General features: G+C 45.9%; 1 protein-coding gene across 12 annotated transcripts in view; it reads right to left on the bottom strand.

Annotated features, from left to right (window-relative positions):
- Positions 1–27,513, bottom strand: part of LOC124014270 (coiled-coil domain-containing protein 136-like) — an 87,742-nt gene that overhangs the window by 18,173 nt on the left and 42,056 nt on the right. For all 12 annotated transcript variants that reach the window (XR_006834993.1, XR_006834992.1, XR_006834990.1 and 9 more), the window contains 2 exons: positions 2,078–2,398; positions 1,580–1,654 (listed from right to left, as the gene is read on the bottom strand). Coding sequence is in view for 8 of the 12 variants with exons in the window: in XM_046329088.1 (XP_046185044.1) it covers positions 1,580–1,654; positions 2,078–2,398 (396 nt within the window). In the remaining 4 variants the exon portion in view is untranslated. The remainder of the gene's footprint in view (positions 1–1,579; positions 1,655–2,077; positions 2,399–27,513) is intronic.

Genomic DNA, 27,513 nt, shown 5'->3' with positions numbered 1-27,513 from the left:
CTCTCCTCATTAATCACACACACACACACATACTTTACTTTTAAAGTGAAGAGAGACTGATGTGTTTACAAAGACATGGCCAGAGCTCAAGAGGCCATGGCTATATGGCAGTGTCTGCAGACCAGCTCTCTTACCACACACTGCACAGAGGAACCACACACCTAGATTACTTCTTGGACCACAACATTACGAAGATGTACAGTCTGGGCAGTTCTGGCTCAGACAAAGCTACTTACTTACTTAGTTATAGTGTGAGGTACAGTATAGTATTGTACTGGACATAGGCTTGTCCTGGGTTAGGGACAAAAGGCGTCTGGGCTCACCAGAGTAAGAGGGCAATTCTTGAGCACTCACACGGTTGTACCAATACGTTTACATTTTCCTCTTGAGAACTTTCCTTAAGGGAACATCAATCCCCTTCTGCCTTAATGTTTACAGTCATTCAGCCAATCACATGGCCTCTCTCTGACGTCACATGGCATTCTGCCTTGGGGTTGCCGTTACGTGGAGTGCACCATGTACGGAGAGTTCTCTCCCTCTCTCTCTCCTTCTCCCTCACTGTAGATGGGAAACACTGGCGTCGTGTGTGTACAACAGCAGAATAACAAAGCCAAATGAGCTAAGACAAACTACCCCTACCTCGACCCCCACCCCCAGTCTGCATTCCAATAGGAGTCATGTGGTGAGTGTCACTGCAAGGGGGGAGTGCTGTGCTCCCTCTCACCCCCCCACGCACCCTTACACTCAGTCACCTACATGACCCCATGATTATCCAAATGCTGAGCCTGGAGACTGAGCATCTTCTCCTAAGGTAGTGACATCATGACAAGGCCTCTATGTCGTCTGGAGCCACTGTCCTTCCTGTAACTAATGATGTCTGGTGCACAGAATGAAATAGAACAGAGTAGTAATATATGGATTTCTATGGTCTGGTGTCTCTCTGGTCACGTGACATCATTCATACGGTGGCCATCAAGTCTCCTGAGGTTGAGCACCATTGAGATTTCAGCCAATCATGGAGCTATACCAGAGGTCTTCCCAAGCAGACAAATTCTGTGAATACAGTCTAAGATTGGTAATTGGCACTAGATAAGCCTGTCATTTTAGACCATATAACTATGGTGGGACTAAGTCATAAGAGAATAGATATAGTGTCATATTTAGCTATGTGTATTGGAACCCTATAGCGCTTTTAATATTGACTCTACTTGGAACAATTTATTATAAAACTTTTGTTTAAACCCTATAGCATTGTCAAGTGATGGGGACAGTACAATTAGACAGAGAAGGATATTGTGTCCAATCCATGTATCTCTTAAAGTTGTCCTCTCACCACTATCACGAGACCCTACTAGGAGACAAAGGAGTGGGGGGATCATTTAAAAGTTAAGTTCATCTATAAAAGTTATGTTTATTGTTAACTTTTCCTCAGCCAATACACTATTTCATGAGACAGTAGGGGAAGATAATGGTGCTGTGCTCATTTATCAGAAGTGGAGAGAGGAGAGGTTGTGTATAAGGGTGTGTGCGCTTTTGTGCATGTCTGTGTGTGTGCATACACGCTTGCGTGCGTGTCTACCTTGCAGTCTCTGGATCTGTCTGGTAAAGCTCTCTGCCTGGTGAGCACTAGCCAGACGCTCATCTTCCAACAGACCTGAGACAGAGGAAAGAAGGAGCGAGGGGAGGAAGAGAATGGGGGGATATGAGAGGAGGAAATGTACAAGAGGAGGGAGAGAAAGAGGGAGGAGAGGAGGAAGAAAGTGAGTATGCATGTGAGTCAGCAGAATGGACCATGGGGGAGTTGGGGGCAGGGACAACTGGCACAAGAACCATGACAGCTGAGCAATAGGACCTCCCAACCCTCTCACAACCCAGTGATGTCACAATGAACTAAACACCCAGCATGCAATCATGGCTACAGCTGTCACACACAATCTCACACACACAGGCACACAGACATTCACTCACACTCACTCACTCAGACACACACAAGTCCACACACTAACACAAATACAGTCACACTCAGACACAAACTCTTCACTCACACACACACTCAAACTCACAAACAGCAACTCACCCTGGATCTCCATGAAGCTCTCTTCATGTTGTTGAGACACCTCCCTGGCCTCCTCCAGCTCCAACACCAGCTGCAACACCTGGGACTTCAACTCCTCCAAGTCATCCTCCTCTAACATTCCTCCTTCCACCTCCTCCTCCTCCTCCACTTTCACCTCCTTCTCCTCTCCCTGGTCCTCCTGCTGGCCCTTCTCTCCGTTCCCCACCTCCACCTCCTTCCCTTTCTCCTGCTTCTCATCGTTCTCCTCCAGGGTCTCCCTCTCTTTGGCCGTCCGCATGTCCACAATGCCAGGCCTCTCCACCTTCAGGTCACATATGTCATCTAGAGAGAGAGGGATGGGGGAAAGGAGAGATAAAGATAGATAGTGTGTGAGAGAGAGAGAGAGAGAGAATTACTACCTCGGTAAACAGCGTAGTTTGCAAACTCCTTTCATACAGAGGTCTGTATTGGTCTACAAAGTAGTAGCAGTACTTCTTAACACATTGACCTCTCTTCATATTATACCTCCTGGTGTTTGCAAGCTGAGAGGCAACTGTGGTTCAACCCCCCACCTCATTGCTTGTCTAGGCTTTGAGTCTCTTACCCCGACCCCCTGATCCCCAGCCCTCACTCCACCTGCTGCCCCCCGGTATGATCCTCACCTGGTGTCCACAGAGACCCCCCCCCCCCCCCCCCCAAAGACTTCCCACACACACTCGTTCTTTCCCACACAGTCCACCACCTGAGATTGCTTTCATCAGACCAAGCAGAAGACTGCTGAGCAACTATTCAAGTAGTGTTACCTGTTCTACAGAGCCATCTAGTGGGGAAACAGTGGAACAGTCAGAGAAACTCAGAGGAACTCAAAACACTCAATACACTCTATGGAGCTATATGTGTCTCTTTAGAATCATCTAAAATAATGCTGAGTCAGGCGAAGAAAGAATATTTATCTTTTGATACACTTGAGTCATTGCTTATGCAATATTTGAGGTAGACTGCTTTCCATGTTAAAGAGATGATAGAAATCACAAGGACAAAAACTCAGAGTGCGAGAGAGAGACAGAGAGGAGATAGAGTCAGAGAGAGACAGAGACAGAGTCAGAGAGAGAGAGCGAGACACTCTCACTCTCTCTTGCAGTGCATGCTGGGAGTTTTTTGGAGTTTGAGTGTTTGGTGTGGAGGTTTCCGTCCTAACTAACTTGATTATTTTCTGGTCTTTTCTTTCAATTTTATTTTTCTATGGTGGAGGGTTAATGTAATATTTGTTTTAGTGGTATCCACAGTTTTTTCAAAGTTAGGGCTAATTTGGTTGGTAGGCTAATTGCTTGCGGAATATTTGTAAGGGATGTGTTGGTGTGAATTTCACCTCTCTCTACCCCTTCAACAAGAGTTGTAGTGGCAAATTTGCCTCCGTTTATTACGGATGACCAAATCAGGAAAGAGCTGAGTCGTTTTGGTAAGTTTGCTAGCGGTTTTCGTGTACTGTCAGCAGGTTTTCAGGCAGATGCCGTTAAGCAAGTTGTTTCGTTCCGGAGACAAGTGTTTATGTTTACAATGAACAACAAGTAAATGTGCATTTTAAAGTGAGGCATGGGGAGGAGCTCTATGCAGGGTTTGCCAGCACAGATAGTCTACGGTATGGGGATTTGGGGCATAAGAGCTTTGCATGACAACATAAAGCAGGTAGACAAGGTGAGGGTACAAGCGCCAGTGGGGGAAATCGAGATCAAAGTGCAGGGGGTAATGAGATGCAGACAGCAGAAGCTGGGCCTAGTCATGCCAGGGAAGGTGGTGTAGATGAGGCTGGGCCTAGTCAGGCTAGAGATGATGGTGTAGATGAGGCTGGGCCTAGTCAGGCTATGGATGGTGGGGTAGCTGAGGCTGGGTCTAGTCAGGCTATGAATGGTGGTGTAGATAAGGCTGGGCCTAGTCAGGCTAGAGATGGTGGGGTAGCTTAGGCTGGGTCTAGTCAGGCTATGGATGGTGGTGTAGCGGGGTCTGGGTCTAGTCAGGCTAGAGATGGTGGGGTAATGGAGGCTGGGTCTAGTCAGGCTAGAGATGGTGGGGTAATGGAGGCTGGGTCTAGTCAGGCTAGAGATGGTGGGGTAATGGAGGCTGGGTCTAGTCAGGCTAGAGATGGTGGGGAAGCGGAGGCTGGGTCTAGTCAGCCTCTTCAATGGGCCCGAAGCTGACAGCCAGTCAAGCAGAGGGGTCTAAGTACACGTTGAGAGAATTGACAAGGTTCCTGAATGAGACTAAGGGGAAAAAAAGTTAATCTTGAGGCTTTTTTTTCTGATCCTAGAAAGTTTGTAAGATCAGTACAACATGCTATGAAAAATGAGGGGCATGGTGTCCTCTCACCCAGGAAACGGTTTAGGTTGAGGAAGTGGGTCACAACAGTGCGAAAAGGTTTACATTCAGACACTGTTTAGATGTATATTTTCTTTCTGACACTGGGGCTTTTTGAGCTTTGCTATTGGTCTCTTTTTCTGCTGGCTTTTCTCCCACTTCTTATGGAGACTCTTCGGGTGGATCACTCAATATAAATGGTGCCGGAGATGCGGGAAAGAGGAGTGTGTTGGGTGAATATGTAAAACAAAAAAAGTACAGGTGTTGTTTCTGCAGGAGACACATAGTGATGTGTTGAATGAAGTCGATTGGCTCTGGTGGAAAGGGGCAAGTGTGTTGAGCCATGGGACAAATCCTAGTGTAGGGGTGGCAGTCCTTTTTGCACCGGGGCTGTCTGTAAAACATTGCTCCTCAAAGGAGGTGTGTAAAGGTAGACTGCTTGTTGTTAAAGCAGAAATTAACAACATGGGTTTTGTCTTTATAAATGTGTATGCCCCTAACACAGGGAGAGAAAGATGGGTTCTATTTGGGAGCCTTAGACAGGAACTCTCACAGGTGGCGCCTGAGGAGACGCTGGTGGTCGGAGGGGGCAGGAACTGTACAATGGATTTTATGAAAGACAGAAATGGGGAAGAGCCTCATTCAGTGTCAGTGGGAGTGTTAAGGGATGTCATTAATCAGTTCGACCTAGTGGATGTTTGGAGAACTAAACATCCAAACACAAGACAGTATACATGGGTGAAGGTTTTTGGGGCTAGGGTGAGTGCAGCCCGACTTGATCGGTTATACGTGTCTAGGAATCGGAGCAATAGGCTGCTGGGCGCTGCCATTCTCCCGGTGGGGTTTTCGGATCATCACATAACCATGGCTCAGCTGTCTATTTCACCAGGGCCCCGGCAGGCATCTTATTTGAAGTTCAATGTAAAGCTCTTACAAGATGCCACTTTTTGCTCAGGTGTCCAGAACTTTTGGGAAAGGTAGGGGCAGCGAAGAGAGGAGTATGAGTCTCTGAGTCAATGGTGGGATGTGGGGAAAGTCCAGGCTTTTCTGTCAACAGTACACAGCTCTCTCATCCTCAGAGGCTAGGAGAGTAATAGGGGAACTAGAGCGTTGTATTAGTGAGATGGAGGTAGAGATGGTGGGGCAAGGCAATGTAGGCCTCCAGGCTAACTTAGCCAAATTACATAGGGACATGGGCAGTTTTTTCCAGGTTAAAGCAAAGGGAGCAATTGTAAGAGCTAGGTTATCCATGCTCAAGGAGATGGATGCTCCCAGCTCCTTCTTCTTTGGTTTGGAAAGACCAAAGTGAAGCCAAGGGCATACATTGTCTACGGCTGTCTGATGGGCGGGTGACCTCTGTGGTGGGGGAGATGCGGGAGCGGACTGTGGAGTTTTATACTGAATTATATAGGGCAGAAGTGTGTGATCCTATGTGTGCTCAAGTCTTGTTCGCAGTACTCCCTAAGCTCTCTCTGGCACAGAGGGATGAAATGGACATTCCTCTGGAAGAGGCCGTAACCCAGATGTCCCCCGGTCGTGCACCGGGGGTCGATGGACTCCCAGTGGAGTTTTATAAAATATTCTGGGAAATAATTGGACAGGATTTTTTTGCGTGTTGCGTGAATGCGTCGGGCGGCTCTCACTCTCCCACCCAAAAAGCGGGGACTTATGTGAACTTAAGAACTGGAGGCCTGTGGCATTACTCTGTGCGGACTACAAGATATTTGCCAAAGTCCTCTCTAACAGACTGAAGTCCCATTTGGACTCGATAGTACATAAGGACCAAACATATTGTGTACCGGGACGCTCAATCACGGACAACTTGTTCTTAATTAGGGACATGTTGGACTTGTCGAGAGGTGAACTAATGTGAACTTTGGACTGGTCTCTTTAGATCAAGAGAAGGCTTTTGATAGAGTGGACCATGAGTATGGGTATGGTCCACAATGTGATGTCTGTGTTTGGGTTTGGGAAGAGTGTTTTGACATGTGTGAAGCTGTTGTATGCTGGGGCGTCATGTATGGTCAAGGTGGGAGGGGTGCTCAGTAGGCCAGTCTGGGTGAGACGGGGCATTAGACAAGGATGCCCTCTATCGGGGCAGTTATACACACTAGCCATTGAGCCTTTTATAGGACTGCTACGCAGGAAACTGCAGGGAGTGTGCTGACAGGAATGGATGTGGTGAAAGGCATAGCAGTGTCAGCATATGCAGATGATGTTTCTGTGATGGTCAGGGATGATCAGGATATGCAGGCACTAGAGACCAGTCTGAAGGTGTACAAGGGAGCTTCATCAGCTAAGGTAAACTGGGGAAAGAGCAAAGCTCTGTTATGTGGGGCATGGGGGGATGGCGCTCGTCCTCTGCTTCCAGGGGATTTGCAGTGGGGTTGTGAAGGGCTTAAAGTATTGGGGGTGTACCTGGGCTCGGAGAAGTGGGTAAGGAAAAACTGGGAGGGGCTGTCACAGGCAGTGGTGTCAAGACTGGCCAGGTGGAGGTGGCTCATGTCCCAAGTGTCATATAGAGGGAGGGTGCTGATAATTAACAACCTGGTGGCATTTTCCCTGTGGCATAAACTGTCTGTCCTCAATCCCCAGACCTGCAACGCAAGCTGGTGGATTTCTTCTGCTTGGGCCATCACTGGCTGAAGGCAGCAGTGTTGTACATGATTGTTCACGAAGGAAGACAGGGCCTGGTGGAACTGGAGAGCAGGATGGCTGCTTTCCGGTTAAAGGCGGTGCAGAGACTGCTGTACCATGCTGATGTTGGCTGGAGGGAGCCAGCATGCGCACTGCTGAGGAGAGCTGGCGGATAAGGATTGGACCAGCAGCTGTTCCTCATGAAGCTGGAGAGGCTGAGTACAGCAGGTCTCTCAGATTGTTACTCTGCAATGCTGAGGGCCTGGCAGCTGCTAAGGCCCATATGAGAAGGGGGTGTGGAGCCACAAGCCAGCCATCCCTTTGAGATCGGTTCAGTCGGCCACCCTGCAGAGGCAACTGATGGCAGGGGGTTCACAAAGGCTGGGTGACCTGAGACTGCTAGGAGAGGAGGGGTGGAAAACCCCGGAAGTCTTGGCACAACAAACAGGAATAACATCTCTTAGGCTGCTGGAGAGATTCCTGGAGGATGTCCAGGAGGCACTGTCTGAGCCGGTAAGAGGGATGTTTGGGCGGCCAAATGGAGAGGGGCCACCAATGTTTCCTCCACTGCAGGTGAGGCAGAGACTGGAGACTGGCAAGAGGGTCTGGAGGACTTGTTAGATTTTAACACTCCGAGCCTGGGGGAGTTTGAGGATGTGGGAGGTAAAGCCCTCTACAGCCTCTGCTTTAAGGTTAGGAACATTAGAAGCCTAACAGGAGTGAAGGCACATCAGTGGCAGGGGGTATGTGGGGCGGAGAGTATGGTGGGTTTTAGGTGGAGGGGGCTCTACAAACCCCCAGTGCCAAAGAGGTCAGGGGACCTCCAGTGGAGGGTTCTTCATGGAGCCCTGGCCACTAACAGCTGGTTGGCACGGGTTGAACCAGGAATCAGGCAGGGGTGTCTTTTCTGTCAAATGAAAGAAACTGTGATTCATGTGTTTTCTGTGTGCACCAGGTTAATGCCTTTAATGTTGGAATGGCTGTGAGAGGTTGGGGGTGGTTTTTACTGTTGGGATGTTTATAATGGGATTATAATGGGATACAGGTATTCAAGTAAGGAACAAACAGTCTCTCTCAGACAGAATGTGTCTCCTTCCTGAGAGTGTCTCCTTCCTCAGCCTGATGGTCCCGTGGTGTTTATACGTGCGTACTATTGTTTGTACATATGAACGTGGTCCCTTCAGGCTTTTGGAAATTGCTCCCAAGGATGAACCAGACTTGTGGAGGTCTACAATTTTATTCTGAGGTCTTCGCTGATTTCTTTTGATTTTCCCATGATGTCAGCCAAAGAGGCACTGAGTTTGAAGGTAGGCCTTGAAATAGATCCACAGGTACACCTCTAATTGACTCAAATTATGTCAATTAGCCTATCGGAAGCTTCTGAAGCCATGACATCATTTTCTGGAATTTTCCAAGCTGTTTAAAAGCACAGTCAACTTACTGTATATAAACTTCTGACCCACTGGAATTGTGATACAGTGGATTATATGTGAAATAATCTGTCTGTAAACAATTGTTGGAAAAATTACTTGTCATACAGAAAGTAGATGTTTTTACCCACTTGCCAAAATGATAGTTTGTTATTAACAAGAAATCTGTGGAGTGGTTGAAAAACGAGTTTTAATGACTCCAACCTAATTGTATATAAACTTCATACTTCAACTGTACGTCATGGCTGACAGGTGCTGTTTCTATATATATTTCTATATCCCGTTCTCATCCTCTCACACACTTCCTCTCAATTCAATTCAATTCATGGGGCTTTATTGGCATGGGAAACATATTGCCAAAGCAAGTGAAGTAGATAATTGTCACGCCCTGGTCGAAGTATTTTGTGTTTTTCTTCATGTATTTGGTCAGGCCAGGGTGTGACATAGGTTTTTGTATGTGGTGTGTAGCTTAGTGGGATTGTAGCTTAGTGGGATTGTAGCTTAGTAGGGTGTTCTAGGAGAGTCTGTTATGCAGGTGAATGAGGACCCAAAAGCGACTTGGCGAAAACAGAGTCTTTAATCCAGTAAAGATACTTTACAAAACAAAAGGCATAATACTACTCATAAAGACGAGAACAGACTGGAGACTTGATCAAGAACTGCAGGTTGCCTCGGGAAGGCACTTGAACCTAGCAGACTCAGACACCTGCTCACCACGCAGCATCTGAGGGAAACACGACACGACAGGGCAATACATAGACACAGCACGGTGAATTATAGACAAGGATCCGACCGGGCAGGAACGGAAAACAAGGAGAGAAATAGGGACTCTAATCAGGGAAAGGGATCGGGAACAGGTGTGGGAAGACTAAATGATTGATTAGGGGAATAGGAACAGCTGGGAGCAGGAACGGAACGATAGAGAGAAGAGAGAGCGAGAGAGTGAGAGAGGGAGAGGAGGAGAGAGAGGGATAGAAAGAGGGAAAGAACCTAATAAGACCAGCAGAGGAAAACGAATAGAAGGGGAAGCACAGGGACAAGACATGATAATCAATGACAAAACATGACAGAGTCTATGGCTGTCTGAAGTGGTTCTCAATCAGAGGCAGGTGTTTATCGTTGTCTCTGATTGGGAACCATATTTAGGCAGCCATATTCTTTGGTTGTATTGTGGGTGATTGTCCTGAGTGTCTTGATGTCCTTAGTCTGTGTTAGTTTGCACCAGTTAAGGCTGTTTCGGTTTTCACTACGTTTATTGTTTTGTAGAGTTTGTGTTTTGGATTCGTGTTACGTTGTGTGAATAAACATGGATCGCAATATACACGCTGCAGTTTGCTCTGACTCTCCTTCACCACATGAAAACCGTGACAGAATCACCCACCGTAAACGGACCAAGCAGCGTGTCAACAGGCAGGAGCAGCCCAAAGAGGAGCTGCGTATTACGGATTTCTGGACATGGGAGGAAATCCTTGACGGGAGAGGACCCTGGGCTAAACCAGGGGAGTGTAGCCGCCCAAAGGTGCAGCAGGAGAAGAGGAAACAGGAGTAGCCCAAAGAGGAGTACAGTATGGACTATACTTCTTGGGAGGAGATAGACAGGTGGGTGGTCGACCCAGGGAGAGTGCCGGAGCCCGCCTGGGATTCGATGGAGCAGTGCGCGGAAGGTTACAGGAGAATGAGGTTGGCGAAGCAAGCACGACGGCGCGGCAACGCCAGGTAGGAGACCTGTGCAAACTCCCTGTGCTTACTGGGGGGCTAGAGAGACCGGGCAGGCACCGTGTTATGCAGTGGTGCGCACGGTGTCCCCAGTGCGGGTGCATAGCCCGGTGCGGTATATTCCAGCTCCGCGTATCGGCCGTGCTAGATTGAGCGTTGAGCCAAATGCCATGAAGCCGGCTCTACGCATCTGGTCCCCATTGCGTCTCCTTGGGCCGGCTTACATGGCACCAGCCTTGTGCTCGGTGTCTCCGGTTCGCCTACATAGCCCAGTACGGGCAATTCCACCTCGCCGCACTGGCAGGGCGACCGAGAGTATTCAACCAGGTAAGGTTGGGCAGGCTCGGTGCTCAAGAGCGCCAGTGCGCCTGCACGGTCCGGTCTATCCAGTACCACCTCCACACCCCAGCCCTCCGGTAGCAGCTCCCCGCACCAGGCTTCTGGTGCGTGTCCTCGGCCCAGTACCACCAGTGCCAGCACCACGCATCAGGCCTACAGTGCGCCTCGCCTCTCCTGCGCTGTCGGAGCCTTTCTCCTCTCCTGTGCTGCCGGAGTCTCCCGCCTGTCCAGCGCCGCTGCCGGAGTCTCCCGCCTGTCCGGCGCCGCTGCCGGAGTCTCCCGCCTGTCCGGCGCCGCTGCCGGAGTCTCCCGCCTGTCCGGCGCCGCTGCCGGAGTCTCCCGCCTGTCCGGCGCCGCTGCCGGAGTCTCCCGCCTGTCCGGCGCCGCTGCCGGAGCCCCTCAGCCCAGAGGCTCCCGAGCCTCTGCCCTTCTGTCCCGAGCCTCTGCCTTTCTGTCCAGAGCTTCTGCCCCTCTGTCCAGAGCTTCTGCCCCTCTGTCCAGAGCTTCTGCCCCTCTGTCCAGAGCTTCACCTCAGTCCCAAGCTTCACCTCAGTCGCGATCTGCTCCTCAGTCTAGTGGGGTTCTGGGTGAGAAATACTAGGCCATGGTTGGCGGCGAGTGTGGACTATCTAGGGACGCAAGGAGAGGGGACTAAGACATTTACTGAGTGGGGTCCACGTCCCGCGCCGGAGCCGCCACCATGGACAGACGCCCACCCGGACCCTCCCTATTGATTTGAGGTGCGTTCGGGAGTCCGCACCTTAGGGGGGGGGGGTTCTGTCACGCCCTGGTCGAAGTATTTTGTGTTTTTCTTCATGTATTTGGTCAGGCCAGGGTGTGACATGGGTTTTTGTATGTGGTGTGTAGCTTAGTGGGATTGTAGCTTAGTGGGATTGTAGCTTAGTAGGGTGTTCTAGGAGAGTCTATGGCTGTCTGAAGTGGTTCTCAATCAGAGGCAGGTGTTTATCGTTGTCTCTGATTGGGAACCATATTTAGGCAGCCATATTCTTTGGTTGTATTGTGGGTGATTGTCCTGAGTGTCTTGATGTCCTTAGTCTGTGTTAGTTTGCACCAGTTAAGGCTGTTTTGGTTTTCACTACGTTTATTGTTTTGTAGAGTTCGTGTTACGTTGTGTGATTAAACATGGATCACAATATACACGCTGCAGTTTGGTCCAACTCTCCTTCACCACATGAAAACCGTGACAATAATAAACAAAAGAGAAATTAACAATACAAAATGAACAGTAAACATTACACTCACAGAAGTTCCAAATGTCATATTATGTGTATATAGAGTGTTGTAACAATGTGCAAATCGTTAAAGTACAAAAGGGAAAATAAATAAACATATAGATTGTATTTACAATGGTGTTTGTTCTTCACTAGTTGCCCTTTTCTTGTGGCAACAGGTCACAAATCTTGATGCTGTGATGGCACACTGGTATTTCACCCAGTAGATATGGGAGTTTATCAAAATCGGGTTTGTTTTTTGAATTCTTTGTGAATCTGTGGGAAATATGTATCTCGAATACGGTCAGTCATTTGGCAGGAGGTTAGAAAGTGCAGCTCAGTTTCCACCTCATTTTGTGGGCTGTGTGCACATATTGTAGTCTGTCTTCTCTCTGTAGGTGATGGCTTTGTTATGGAAGCTTTGGAAATCGCTGCCTTTTAGGTGGTTGTGGAATTTAACGTCTCTTTTCTGGATTTGGATCATTAGCGGGTATCGGCCTAATTCTGATCTTCATACATTATTTGGTGTTCTACGTTGTACATGGATATTTTTGCAGAATTCTGCATGCAGAGTCTCAATTTGGTGTTTGTCCCATTTTGTGAATTATTAGTTGGTGAGCAGACCCCAGACCTCACAACCATAAAGGGCAGTGAGGGAAAAAGTGTTCTATACAGAAAAAGTGTTCTATACAGTGAAGGAAAAAAAGTATTTGATCCCCTGCTGATTTTGTACGTTTGCCCACTGACAAAGAAATGATCAGTCTATAATTTTAATGGGAGGTTTATTTGAACAGTGAGAGACAGAATAACAACAACAAAAATCCAGAAAAAGGCATGTCAAAAATGTCATAAATTGATTTGCATTTTAATGAGGGGAATAAGTATTTGACCCCCTCTCAATCAGAAAGATTTCTGGCTCCCAGGTGTCTTTTATACAGGTAACGAGCTGAGATTAGGAGCACACTCTTAAAGGAAGTGCTCCTAATCTCAGTTTGTTACCTGTATAAAAGACACCTGTCCACAGAAGCAATCAATCAATCAGAGTCCAAACTCTCCACCATGGCCAAGACCAAAGAACTCTCCAAGGATGTCAGGGACAAGATTGTAGACCTACACAAGGCTGGAATTGGCTACAAGACCATTGCCAAGCAGCTTGTTGAGAACAGTTGGTGCGATTATTCGCAAATGGAAGAAACAAAAGAACTGTCAATCTCCCTCGGTCTGAGGCTCCATGCAAGATCTCACCTCGTGGAGTTGCAATGAACATGAGAACGGTGAGGAATCAGCCCAGAACTACACGGGAGGATATTGTCAATGATCTCAAGGCAGCTGGGACCATAGTCACCAAGAAAACAATTGGTAACACATTACGCCGTGAAGGACTGAAATGCTGCAGCGCCCGCAATGTCCGCCTGCTCAAGAAAGCACATATACATGCCCGTCTGCAGTTTGCCAATGAACATCTGAATGATTCAGAGGGCATCTGGGTGAAAGTGTTGTGGTCAGATGAGACCAAAATGGAGCTCTTTGGCATCAACTCAATTCGCTGTGTTTGGAGGAGGAGGAATGCCTATGACCCCAAGAACACCATCCCCACCGTCAAACATGGATGTGGAAACATTATGCTTTGGGGGTGTTTTTCTGCTAAGGGGACAGGACAACTTCACCACATCAAAGGGACGATGGACGGGGCCATGTACCATCAAACCTTGGGTGAGAACCTCCTTTCCTCAGCCAGGGCATTGAAAATGGGTCGTGGATGGGTATTCCAGCATGTAAATTACCCAAAACACACGGCCAAGGCAATAAAGGAGTAGCTCAAGAAGAAGCACATTAAGGTCCTGGAGTGGCCTAGCCAGTCTCCAGACCTTAACCCCATGGAAAAACTGTGGAGGGAGCTGAAGGTTCGAGTTGCCAAATGTCAGCCTCAACCTTAATTACTTGGAGAAGAGCTGCAAAGAGGAGTGGGACAAAATCCCTCCTGAGATGTATGCAAACCTGGTGGCCAACTACAAGAAAAGTCTGACCTCTGTGGTTGCCAACAAGGGTTTTGCCACCAAGTACTAAGTCATGTTTTGCAGAGGGGTCAAATACTTATTTTCCTCATTAAAATGCTAATCAATTTATATATTTTTGTTGTTGTTATTCTGTCTCTCACTGTTCAAATAAACCTACCATTAAAATTATAGACGGATCATTTTTTGTCAGTGGGCAAACGTTCAAATTCAGCAGGGGATCAAATACTTTTTTCCCTCATTGTAACTGATTCAAGATTTTTTTTAGCCAGATCCTAATTGGTAAGTTGAATTTTATGTTCCTTAGAAGGCCCTTCCTGCCTTGTCTCTCAGATCGTTCACAGCTTTGTGGAAGTTACCTGTGGCGCTGATGTTTAGGCCAAGGTAGGCATGGTTTTTGTGTGCTCTAGGGCAACTGTGTCTAGATGGAATTTGTATTTGTGGTCCTGGTGACTGGACCTTTTTTGGAACACCATTTCTTTTGGTCTTACTGAGATTTTCTGTCATGGCCCAGGTCTGACAGAATCTGTGCAGAAGATCTAGTTGCTGCTGTAGGCCCTCCTTGGTTGGTGACAGAAGCACCAGATCATCAGCAAAGAGTAGACATTTGACTTCAGATTCTAGTAGGGTGAGGCCGGGTGCTGCAGACTGTTCTAGTGCCCTCGCCAATCCGTTAATATATATGAGGAGTGTGGGGCTTTTGCTACATTCCTGTCTCACCCCACGTCCCTGTGGGAGGAAATGTTGTGTTTTTTGCCAATTTTAATTTGTTGACTTGTTTGTGTACATGGATTTTATAATGTCATGTGTTTTTCCGCCAACACCACTATCCATTAATTTATATAGCAGACATTCATGCCAAATTGAATCAAATGCTTTTTTTTATCAACAAAGCATGAGAAGGCTTTGCTTTTGTTTTGGTTTGTATGTTTGTTTGTCAATTAGCCTGTGCAGGGTGAATATGTGATTTTCAATTACATTGAGATGATTTCTGATGTGCTGTTCCTTCTTTTTCCGTAGTGTATTTCTGTATTGTTTTAGGGATTCACAATAGTGAAGGCACAGACTCAGGCTTTCTGGGTCAATACCTTTTTGGTTGGACAGGTTCTTCAATTTCTTTCTTAGGTTTTTGCATTCTTCAACAAACCATTTGTCATTGTTGTTCAATTTCTTCAGTTTTCTGTTGTCACGTTCTGACCTTTATTCCTTTGTTTTGTCTTTATTTAGTATGGTCTGGGTAAGAGTTGGGGTGGGCAGTCTTTGTTTTTCTATATTTTCTATTTCTGTGTTTGGCCTGATATGGTTCTCAATCAGAGGCAGCTGTCTATCGTTGTCCCTGATTGAGAACCATATTTTGGTAATCTGTTTTCCTTTGTGTTTTGTGGGTGTTTATTTTCAGTCTTTGTGTGTCTGCACCAGATAGAACTGTTTCGGTTGTCACTTTGTTGTTTTGTATTTCTGAAGTGTTCAGTTGTTTATTAAAAAGATGAACAATAACCACGCTGTGCTTTGGTCCTCTCCTTCTTCCACCCAAGACAGCCGTTACATCTGTTTGTAATTTTTTTATTTGATAGGGAAGCTGAAAGTTCAAATATACCGTTTTAGATTTTATACTGCCAAGTTTAAATATTCGGGATTGAATTTGTTGTCTAATTGCTTTTGGGTAGGTTTCCACACAATATTCCTTCCATCTGTAGCATTTCTTAATATTACTCAGTTCCTTTGGCTTTGATGCCTCATGATTGAGTATTGCTCTGTTCAAGTAGACTGTGATTTTTGCTGTGATCTGATAGGGGTGTCAGTGGGCTGACTGAATGCTCTGAGAGACTCTGGGTAGAGGTCAATAATAAAGTAGTCTTCAGTACTACTGAGATGAGCTATAGGTGTAGCTACCATAGGAGTCCCCTCGAAGGCTACCATTGACTATGTACATACCCAGCATGCAACAGAGATGCAGGAGTTGTGACCCGTTTTTGTTGGTTATGGGGGAGGGAATGCTGTCACCTCCAGGCAGGTGTTTGTCCTCATGTGTGCTGAGGGTATCAGGTTCTGGTCCAGTTCTGTCATTTAGGTCATCACAGACTAGTACATGTCCCTGGGCCTGGAAATGATTGATTTCCCCCTCCAGGATGGAGAAGCTATCTTCATTCAAGTATGGAGATTCAAGTGCTTGTGGTTAGCGCGTTGGACTAGTAACTGAAAGGTTGCAAGATCGAATCCCCGAACTGACAAGGTAAAAATCTGTCGTTCTGCCCATGAACAAGGCAGTTAACCCCACTGTTCCTAGGCCATCATTGAAAATAAGAATGTGTTCTTAACTGACTTGCCTAGTTAAATAAAAGGTAAAATAAAGATTGCACATAGGAGGATGTTTTTCTCTGTTAAGATCATTTCCTGCCACACCCTGATCTGTTTCACCTGTCCTCGTTATTGTCTCCACCCCCTCCAGGTGTCGCTTGTTTTCCCCAGTGTATTTATCCCTGTGTTTCCTGTCTCTCTGTGCCAGTTCATCTTGTATTTTTCCAAGTCAACCAATGTTTTTCCCGTTCTCCTGCTTTTGTCAATTCTCCTTTTTCTAGTCCTCCTGGTTTTGACCCTTGCCTGTTTCTGGACTTTCTGTACCCACCCGCCTGACCATTCTGCCTGCCTTGACCACGAGCCTGTCTGCCACTCTGTACCTCCTGGACTCTGATCTGGTTTTGACCTTTTTGCCTGTCCACAACCATTCTCTTGCCTACCCCTTTGGATTAATAAACATTGTAAGACTCCAACCATCTGTCTCCTGTGTCTGCATTTGGGTCTCGCCTTGTGCCTTGATATTTCCTTTTGAATTTCTAGCCAAATGTAAAATATTCCTGTTTTGATTAATTTAATATTCCTGTTTTGATTAATTTAATAGAGTGAGTTAGGTCTGATCTATATCAAATTAGCAGAGCCAGTGGGTCCGTCTTCTCTATACCATGTTTCTTGTTGGATGACAATGTCTGTATTTCTGATTGATGGCAGATGACCTCAGGCCTTGGATATTCCAGGATGAGATAATGAAGGATTTGTGTCCCATAAAGTGTCCAATGTTGTCGGTTGTGTGGTTTGGCATCAGGCCAGTAAGTGTGAGCAGAGCCTGCTGAGCATCTGGTACATGCCATTGGCTTAAACAGGTTGGGCCTGTTTACCCGCTCACGGCCTGGGCGTATGTGTGACTTCCATGTTTAGGCCCTCTTTGCGGGAGTGGGGGCCATGGGGTGGGCAGGAGGGGCATAGGTCTGATCTGAGGGGGCCTACATGGGGTGTGGGCATGGTTGACTTGGGGTGTTGATTGGTTGGGGTGGGGATGTGGCTGGTGTTGTGGTCTGGATTGTAGGTCCTCTCTGCCTGGGTCCTCTATGTGTAGGTCCGAGGGGGGTCCCGCAGGTCTGGGAGAGTGTCTTTCTGGTCTGGGCGGGGTGTCTATTGATCTGTTGCTCCTGTGTGAGGTGTTGGGGCTGCGTTTGAGAGCGATGTCCTTTAGGGTCCGGGCAAAGGTGGGCACTGCTGCCTTGTATAGGTGGACCTGGTCATAGAAGCTGTTCAAGTCCAGGGTGGAGTGGTGGGCCAGGTAAACATTTGGTTTTGAGGCACAGTCACGGGAAATACTTGCATTTACCTGCTGTATGGTAGCAGGTTGGAAGACTTTTCGTGGTAGCAGAGTGGAGATAACCACTTGTGCATTGGGGAAAGTAGAAAAAGCTTTTTCAATCACCCCCTTGAGTGCTGTGGCCACCCTTTCCTGCTGGGCTCTCAGGTCATTTGTGCCTGTGTGTTTAATTATGTGGCTGGGTGATCCTAGTTGGTCCTCAGACAGAAGGTCTAGGGTGCGCTAGGTGTTTGGACACCAGAATTTAGACACACTGTATTTGGGAAGAATTTTTTTTTTCTTGTATATATTTCCCATTTGAGTCCATAAGGAATACAATCTGTGTCTTGTGTATGTCCTCAGTGGGTGTGGGCGTGTTATCAGGAGGGCTATCAGGGTGGCTGATAGGGGGGGCTTGAGGTTCTTCATTTGTCTGTTTTGTGTTTTGTGATTTCGACGCTGTGGTCAGGGGTGGACTGACTGCTGTGGTGTCGAGACTTTTGTCGGAAGCTGAAGTGGGCTGTTCTGCTGGCTCTCCTCAGGGGTGGCCACCTCTCTAGTAGGTTGTTCTCTGTCACACGCCATCTGCCTCACCTTCTCCTCCAGCAGTATGATCCTCTCCAGTGCTCTGTTCTTCTCTTGCTCTTGCTTCTTCTCCTGGAGATATTGTCTCATTTACAGTCCAGAGTGCAGATATGTCTCTCTCCAGCTCTCCGGATCTGGTTAAGGGGGTGTTGTTGTGCTGGACTGTTGTCTGGGTCTGTGCTGACTGGAGTGTAATCACCTGCTGTTCCAGCTCCACCTGCCTTACCTCCAGCTGAATTTATCCTTAATTTCAAGCTAGCATTAAACTTATCTTATAAAAAACAATCAATCAACGACTGTCGTTGAAATTGTGTCACTTCTCTTGCGTTCATTGCACGCAGAGTCAGGGTATCTGCAACAGTTTGGGCGGCCTGGTTCTTTGCGAACTAATTTGCCAGAATTTTACTTAATTATGACGTAACATTGAAGGTTGTGCAATGTAACAGGAATATTTAGACTCATGGATGCCACCGTTAGATAAAATACGGAACGGAATAAACGTTTTGTTTTTCGAGGTGAAAGTTTCTGGATTTGACCTAAGGCTCATATTTCTGTGTGTTTATTATAGTTAAGTCTATGATTTGATATTTGATAGAGCAGTCTGGCTGAGGGGTGGTAGGCAGCAGCAGGCTCGTATATGGTTTAGAGAGAAATAGTCGACGCATTATAATTCCTGTAATAACTTGCGGCTGAACTTGAAAGGGGTTCCTTCGTTATTTTACCGTTCATGTCTTCCATAGAGAATGTCTTGATCTACTTCAAATAAGGTCTGTGTTTCGTGCTTAAACCGCCTCGGCGTTTTGATACCCAGGTACATCTCACTAGGATAAGGTAACGTTTGTCAAAATATTTTCATAAATGCACTCTACAAAAAAATGATCGGCACTTATATTTAGCCAATATTTGTCACGTTCTGACGTTTATTTCCTTTGTTTTGTATTTATTTAATATGGTCAGAGCGTGAGTTGGGTGGGCAGTCTATATTTGATTTTCTATGATTTGGGATTTCTATGTTTCGGCCTAGTATGGTTCTCAGAGGCAGGTGTCATTAGTTGTCTCTGATTGAGAATCATACTTAGGTAGCCTGGGTTGCATTGTTTGTGGGTGATTGTCTATGTTAGTGGCTTGTGTCAGCACAGGTCTCATTTGTAGCTTCACGGTCGTCATTGGTTTATTGTTTTTGTATAGTGTTGCAGTTTTCAGTGTTCTCTTTATTAAAATTCACTATGAACACATACCACGCCGCATTTTGGTCCTCTGATCCTTCTCGCCTCCTCTTCAGATGAAGAGGAGGAAGACCGTGACAATATTGATCAGAGTTACCTTGTCCTATGGATATCTACACAGTTATAACATTGGCAAGGTGGTGTAAGCCTACACGTAACACAGACCTTATTTGAAGTGAATCTTAAAATATCCTATGGAATGAAGGAACCGCTTTTCAAATTTTGCTAGAAGGTGTCATGGGAATTATGACTAGCATTTTGGTAGTCAATTCTTACCATGTCCATTATTAAAATATGATTTCCTGCATATAGAAATTACAGTTTTTGTTTTCAACATTCATCACAGGTAACTTAAACTCTATTTTTATTCAAACAGTTGAGAGTATTTGTCTCCTAAGCAGACTCAGTATCATTGTCACTTCAGAGCTGTGTGTGTTTTACAGATGGCAGAGCACCAGTGTGGGACTATTACATGGAATTGGCACCAGGGAAAGTAAGGTGTCTTATTTGTGATAAAGATGTAAGCATGTGGTCAGCAACGGCTAAATCAAGAAATACCACCAACCTGTGGAATCACCTTTAAGAACACCCATCCAAAAGCCCATATGTATTATATTAAGTTAAAATAAAAGTGTTCATTGTTCATTCAGTACTGTTGCAATTGTCATTATTACAAAAATGTATATATACATTTTAAAAATCGTCCAATTAATCGGGTTATCGGCTTTTTTTGTCCAATTATCGTTGTTAAATTCATAATCGATAGACCTCTAGTCTGTAGGGTTATATAATGAAGAGGTCTGGTCTGACCCGCTCGGGGTTTGGGTAGCTTTCTCAAGGGATAGCTTCTCCTGCGGGGCTAATTCTTTGATTAGGTGAAAGTCCAGCTGAAACTGTTTGGGGTTGCCCTGTACCAATACTGTTCCAGACTTATAGAGATTCATATCAGCTGCCTCAGAATCCCCAGTATCCTGAGTTTCAACCCATTGCTAACAAGCCCCCCCCCCCGCCCCCTTAACAGAGGGAGTGGAAGTGTGTAAATATAGCACTGTGCCATGCCAGGGGATGGTCTGTGCGGAAGATTAAGTTGCTCATGTTCCCATTTTTATAACAGTCAGCAAAAAGAGCCTCTTGATTTTCCATAAGGAGGTCCATTTTGTACTATTTTCTTGCCTTGTCATTTTTTACATCCAGAGGGTACTGTATTTTAATGACCTCTGAACAGCGGGAGGCAGCTTCAAAGCCCTCTGCATTTGGTCGGGGTAGCCGGTTTGATTCTCCTGCCATTGTTGGGCTAAAGGGCTCTGACACCTCTCACTTGACACGTCAGTGCTAATTGGAGTTGTATCAAGCTTGGTAGCTTTAACTTAGCATTCAGTCCTTATAAAGTCAAATATATCATTGTAGTGTATTTTTCTTCTTGGCTTTTGGAAATAAAATCTAGCTTCAGACTTAACATTACTCAGTCAGTTCCAGGTTGGATGGTGTTTTCAGGTTTCTGACTGTTTTCCTGGTAGTCTTTGGTCGTTGTAAGCCTTCCAGGTAATTCCGTGTTTGTTTCTCTCTCTCCCCCTCTCTTCTCCCCCACCAGTGGGACTGTTGGTCTGTTACTGTTGGTCTGTTACACCACTGACAGGTAGTGGTTCCCCTGAAGGGTCAGACTCAGCCCCCCTCTAAATCACTGGCTAATTAAACTCTCTTTTACCTCTCTCTGCTGATGTAAGTGATGGTGAAAGGAGGTGATGCATGTGTGTCTGCTGCAGTCTCCTTAGTGCGTCACCACTGCCCAGACGGACTCTCACACACAGAGAGATGAAACAGGACGGATTAGAGAGAGTGGGACCTTCCATTCCTAAGACATGAGGCTGAGGTCTCCGTTACTAGCTGTGTATGCAGGTGGGTGTGTGTTATTGGCCAATTAACTGGAAGACACAGAGTTCTGGGAAAGCCATTGGGCTGACAATAGTTCCAGTTAAATCAATCAATATTCTAGTAAAAGCATGTGTGTGTGCATGCGTACCTGTGGCCAAGTGTGCAAGTGTGCGTGTGTGCATACCTGAGAATACACCAGATGTGTCTTATCCCTTTGGATTGAAAATATATACATAATACAGGCAGCACAACAAGCCAACACCTGCTTATAAACAAACAGTCAACAACAGGTTATAATCAGATGAACACACACACACACACACACGGCTCAGTAAAGATGACTCACAGTAGTTGAGTCAACTGGTGAATATGAATACTTTGCAACTAAAGGAGGCTATGTATTAGACAATTAGCAGTCGACCTCCTACCTCCAGCCATAGCCCAGTACCTCCAACACACAGACACTGACCTCTCCCTCTCACAAACACACACTATTTCATAGCCGATCTCTCCATGGAACACACACCCATCCAGAGGGCTAACGTCCTGCTGCTGACAGTGGCACGTCAAAGAGCTCAATACTCTGTGAGTACTCTATGTACTCAGTGAGTACTGCATTCTTACATAACATGCTTGACACAGTTCCATATAAACCCTCTGCTCTCTGGTGTCACCACTCTGATCAAAGGGGATACAGAGACACAGGAGAACATCTCCATTTGAGCTCCTTGTATACAGACCTGATATTGAGGTGGTTATACTGTATATAGCAGGCTGCAATAGCACGGCAGAGCACTGTGGGAAATTAAATCAATGATCTTACTGTAAGAGCATTACTTAGGCCTGGTTTCATTTCACTAGACCGTAGCCCCTCTTGTCCCCTTTGAAGGGATTGTTTAATGTGGGTGAGGCCTTAGGAAACAACGTCGTCTAATTCTAGGATGCATAGACTAGTAAGGATGAAGCCTGTGTATGTAAGGGTACTGTATCCTGACATAAGTAATTTCCTATTTTTGAAAGATAACTTGTGTCTTTTCATTGTGAGATCTGGGTTTGTGGCAACTTCGTATTAGGATGGAAATTTCATTGAATTCATTCCCAAGTCCCTCTTCCAACCCAAATCTACTCAAATGAAAGACACAACACACTTATCCAACGTTAGCCTCGGAGAAAGAATCTCAGACGTACTTTTTTTTAAACACAGCATAACAATTATCATCATGGCACAATTATGGAAGAATATCTGGAGGCCCTGGTTTAGTCTGGATTTAACAGTGATGCCTAAAAGCTAACAATCTATTTTTAATCAAATGTAACGAGTTGTCGAAGGGAGACGAGACAGGAGTAAAACCACACATATCTGGGATAGAGCAAGGTGAGGGAAACGCATGATTTCAAAGAAGGTTAATAAAGTAAAACTATAGTGCCTTCATAAAGTATTCATACCCCTTGACTTATTCCACATTTTGTTAGTTACAGCCTGAATTAACTTGATTAAATAGATGTTTTTTTCTCAACCCGTCTACACACAATACGCCATAATGACAAAGTGAAAACATGTTTTTAGAAATGCTACATTTTTTGAGAATTACAGCTTTGAGTCTTTCTGTAAGAGCTTTGCAAACATTTGCACATTATTCTTTTTTAAATTCTTCAAGCTCTGTCAAGTTGCCTGTTGATCATTGCTAGACAGAAAGTTTCAAGTCTTGCCTTAGTTTTTCAAGCCGAATTAAGTCTAAACAACAACTAGGCCATTCAGGAACATTCAATGTCGTCTTGGTAAGCAACTCCAGTGTATATTTGGCCATGTGTTTTAGGTTATTGTCCTGCTGAAAGGTGACTTTGTCTCCCAGTTTCTGTTGGGAAGCTGACTGAACCAGGTTTACCTTTCGGATTTTGCCTGTCATAAGCTCTATTCTGTTTCTTTTTATCAACAAAAAAAAACCTCCCTAGGCCTTGCCTCGGACAAGTATACCCATAACATGATGCTGCCACCACCATGCTTGAAAATATGAAGAATGATGTGTTGTGTTGGATTTGCTCCAAACATAACACTTTGTATTCATGATATAAAGTTCATTTCTTTGCCACATTTTGTGCAGTTTTACTTTAGTGCCTTATTGCAAACAGGATGCATCTTTTGGAATATTTGTATTCTCGGCTACCTTCTTTTCACTCTGTCATTTAACCTCTACGGGATTGGTGTCCACCCCGTGGAACGGTTGAGCTAATGTAGGCTAATGTGATTAGCATGAGTTTGTAAGTAACAAGAACATTTCCCAGGACATGGGCAGAAAGCTTAAATTCGTGTTAATCAAACTGCACTGTCCAATTTACAGTAGCTATTGCAGTGAAATAATACCATGCTATTGTTTGAGGAGAGTGTACAGTTATTGTCATGACTTCTGCCGAAGTCGATGCCTCTCCTTGTTCGGGCGGTGTTTGGCGGTCGACGTCACTGACATTCTAGCCATCATAGGGAAACACTATGATCCTGGTTGTTGTGGATAGTTTCTCTAAGTCCTACCGTCTCCTTCCTCTGCCTGGTCTCCCTACGGCCCTACAGACTGCGGAGGCCTTGTTTTCGCACGTCTTCCAGCACTACGGGGTGCCTGAGGATATAGTGTCTGATCGGGCTTCCCAGTTCACTTCGAGGGCCTGGAGGGCGTTCATGGAACGTCTGGGGGTCTCGATCAGCCTTACCTCAGTTTTTCACCCCGAGAGTAATGGGCAGGTGGAGAGAGTTAACCAGGATGTGGGTAGGTTTCTGAGGTCCTATTGCCAGGACCGGCTTGGGGAGTGGGCAGCTTTCGTGCCCTGGGCAGAGATGGCCCAGAACTCGCTTCGCCACTCCTCCACTAACCTCTCCCTCTTCCAGTGTGTATTGGGGTATCAGACGGTTCTGATACCACCCCCTCTGGACATCAAGGGGGCCCCGGCGTACTCAATTTGAGACGTCGGGCGAGGGGCCTTCAGTGCCTCGTGGATTGGGAGGGGTATGGTCCGGAGGAGAGATGCTGGGTTCTGGTGGAGGACGTGTTGGATCCTTCAATGCTGCGAGAGTTCCACCATCTCCGTCCGGATCGCCCTGCGCCTCGCCCTCCGGGTCGTCCCCGAGGCTGGTGTCGGCGCGCAGCTAGGGCCGCGCGTCAGGGGGGGGGTACTGTCACGACTTCTACAGAAGTCAATGCCTCTCCTTGTTCGGGTGGAGTTCGGCGGTCGACGTCGACGGTCTTCTTGCCATCGTCGATCCATTTTTCATTTTCTATTTGTTTTGTCTCGTTTTCCCACACACCTGGTTCTCATTTTCCTCATTATGTGTTGTGTATTTAACCCTCTGTTCCCCCCATGTCTTTGTGTGGTATTGTTTATTGTAAGTGTTTGTGCACATTTTGTATTACTGGTGCGCGTCGGGTTATTGTGCCCATACTTTGTTCTTATGCTGTTGGTTTTACTATTAAACTGCTCCTGCTATTATCAAGTTCTGCTCTCCTGCGTCTGAGTTCCCTGCCACCAGATACGCACCCCTTACTGCTATGAACTTGAAAATGTATTAATAAACCAAGTAGGCACATTCGGGCAGTCTTGATACAACATTTTGAACAGAAATGCAGTGGTTCATTGAATCAGTCTAAAACATGGAACCTACAATGCTGCCATTTAGTGGCCAAAATCTAAATTGCACCTCATCTGTAATATTACATTATGGCCTTTCTCTTGCATTTCAAAGATGATGGGGGGAAAAATACATTGTAGGTCTTTTTTTCTTTGTATTATCTTTTACCAGATCTACTGTGTTATATTCTTCTACATTAAGTTCACATTTCCACAAACTTCCACAAACATTTCCTTTCAAATGGTATCAAGAATATGCATATCCTTGCTTTAGGTCCTGGGCTACAGGCAGTTAGATTTGGATATGTCATTTTAGGCGAAAATTTAAAAAAGGGTCCAATCCTTTTGTTAGTGCATTGATAAACCATCCAAAGTGTTATTAATAACTTCACCATGCTCAAAGTAATATTCAATGTCTGTTTATGTTTTATTTATACCCATCTACCAATAGGTTCCCTTCATTGTGAGGCATTGTAAAACCTCCCTGGTCTTTGTGGTTGAATCTGTGTTTGAAATTCACTGCTTGACTGAGGGACCTTACAGATAATTGTATGTGTGGGGTATAGAGATGAGACTTACGACAGGCCATTGCAAATATGGTTATGTGCCATTTTCAAGGTAATTTAGGTGATTGAAGTGATTGAAACCATTTTAGTCATTTCCTCACGGTTCCCTCCGCTCTTGTTTGTTTGTTTTGTTTAACCTTCCTAACCCTCCCCCTCTTACTCCTCCCCTCCTCCTCCTCTCTGTAATCAACTCTGGGCCCCAACATCACTCTGGTCTGCCACAGGACTGACTGATTGGTTAAGGGCTTCTGGCAGGCGACCAATGATGTCCCTGCTACAACAGCATCACTGTCACAGGGATCATTCAATAATCACTCATCATCGCTGTCTGACCCTTTCTTCTCTCCCCCCTCTCTCTATCCACCTCTTTCTCTACTCCTTCTCCCTCGCCTAACCTTCTCTCGCTCTGTTCTCCCTCCCTCTCTCTGCTAGCCTTCCCTTGTCCTCTCTCTCTCGCTCTCTCTCTCACTCTCAAAGAAACACAATACTCTTTCTAAAGACAGAGTTTGACATTGAAATACTCTTGGCAAGACGAAATAGACGTGTCTCTCTCTTCTATCTGACTGAGAAGCCACAGTTAGAACAGAGCCCAAATAACAACCATAACCAATTATATCCCTTCTACACAACTGTGCCCATAAATAATGCCCCCCATAATAATGCCCCCCATAATCCCATAATCCCAGACCTGTCCCATGACGAAGGGACAATCTCAGTGGCTGGTGGTTTGGAGGTGAAGGGGGGAGGCTGCGATGGCAGAATGAGTCATACCTCAACACTGCGTCACAAAACAGCACCTTGGTAACCATGGCCACACTCTCTTCTCTGCATACAGTATGCTACACATGCATCCTATCACACAGAAAGCAGCTTATTTATGCAGTCAAAGCGATACACCCCCTTTAGAATACACATGAGGAGACTCCAGTCTTACACACTTGATCCCATCACTGCAATGTTATATCAAATATGGGTTTATGGCTACAGACAATTTGATTGCAGGGTACTCAGGGAAACAGAACTAGAGCAATCTTACTGGTATAAAAGGTAGTAAATAAGCTACTGAAACAATAACTGGTATTCAGAGCAGGAGTAATGTCATCTAACCATGGCAAGGGAAGACAGGTGACTAGTAGGGACATGAACGCAAAAGAGCAGTGAAAACCACGACATCATTTACAGAGTTTGAGACATACAGACTTACCGAAGGCTAGGATTCCAGCACACACGTACATACAAACACACCCTACAGTCTTCTTAGCATGCAGATACCTGAAGTCACTATCCTCTGGGGGTGTAAAGCTGACGATTCAGCTACAATTCACTTCTGTCTAAATAGCATGTTTCACCAAGACACCATGTCAGACAATGCTTTGTTTCCAACCTGAGTCCACTCAAAGTAAAGCAATAAAAAAAGATATGACTTCCTCTTCCTCTGTTCTGATCACTCCAACAACCTCTGCAATATACTGTACATTGCCCCGATACAGAGGAATTCAACCCAACGTAAATTGGCTTAATCTAGCAGTAAATTAGCCTGCCTTGAAGCGGCACCTTTTTTTACAAAGGCACGCAGAGCAGCCCTCTTAGCCTGTATAAAGAGTGATGTACTGCAGGTTAATGTGTATGTGGGACCTCTCACTCACTGGAAATAAACAGGCAGTGTTACAGTCGCCTCTAAAAGACAGCTACATATAGAAAGTACACCCACTGTGGCTGCGGCTCAAATGGCACCCTATTCCCTATATATACTACTTTTGACCAGTGCACTATAGGGGAAAAGGGTAGCATTTAGAATCAGACTATGAATTGAAAGGCAATACGAGTGAAGGGTGGCCATGGAGTGCCTGTCAATAAATATTTGTGACAGCCCAGGCTAAAATAGACCGCTGGGATATGTGCCACTGGGCTGGGGGGAGGAGAAATTATGACCCCCTTCAGCATGTCTAGTCATTTACTTGATCCTTTCTCTCTCTCACTTGCCCATTCATATATTTCTGATGGATTAAGGTAAAGTGAATTAAAGATGGATACGTTTTTCAGTCCTTTTTCCTAATCTATACAATTTACTTGCCCCCAGACAATTGCTTTTTTGTTTGTTTCTAACTTCTAGACATCAGGACTGCGATTACTCAGCACGGACTAGCAGAATCCTGTTTTTCCTTTCACGACTCTGACGAGCCCGACGCGAAGGATATACTGCTTCCTCGGGAACAGGCCCCAATCCCCGTGATCTGCGTGAAGAGGAGGCGGAGAAAG

Source organism: Oncorhynchus gorbuscha, linkage group LG25 (genome assembly GCF_021184085.1).
Source record: "Oncorhynchus gorbuscha isolate QuinsamMale2020 ecotype Even-year linkage group LG25, OgorEven_v1.0, whole genome shotgun sequence".
NCBI lineage: Eukaryota > Metazoa > Chordata > Actinopteri > Salmoniformes > Salmonidae > Oncorhynchus > Oncorhynchus gorbuscha.
The sequence above is the reverse complement of the archived record's forward strand: the minus strand, read 5'-3'. Positions and strand labels throughout refer to the sequence as shown.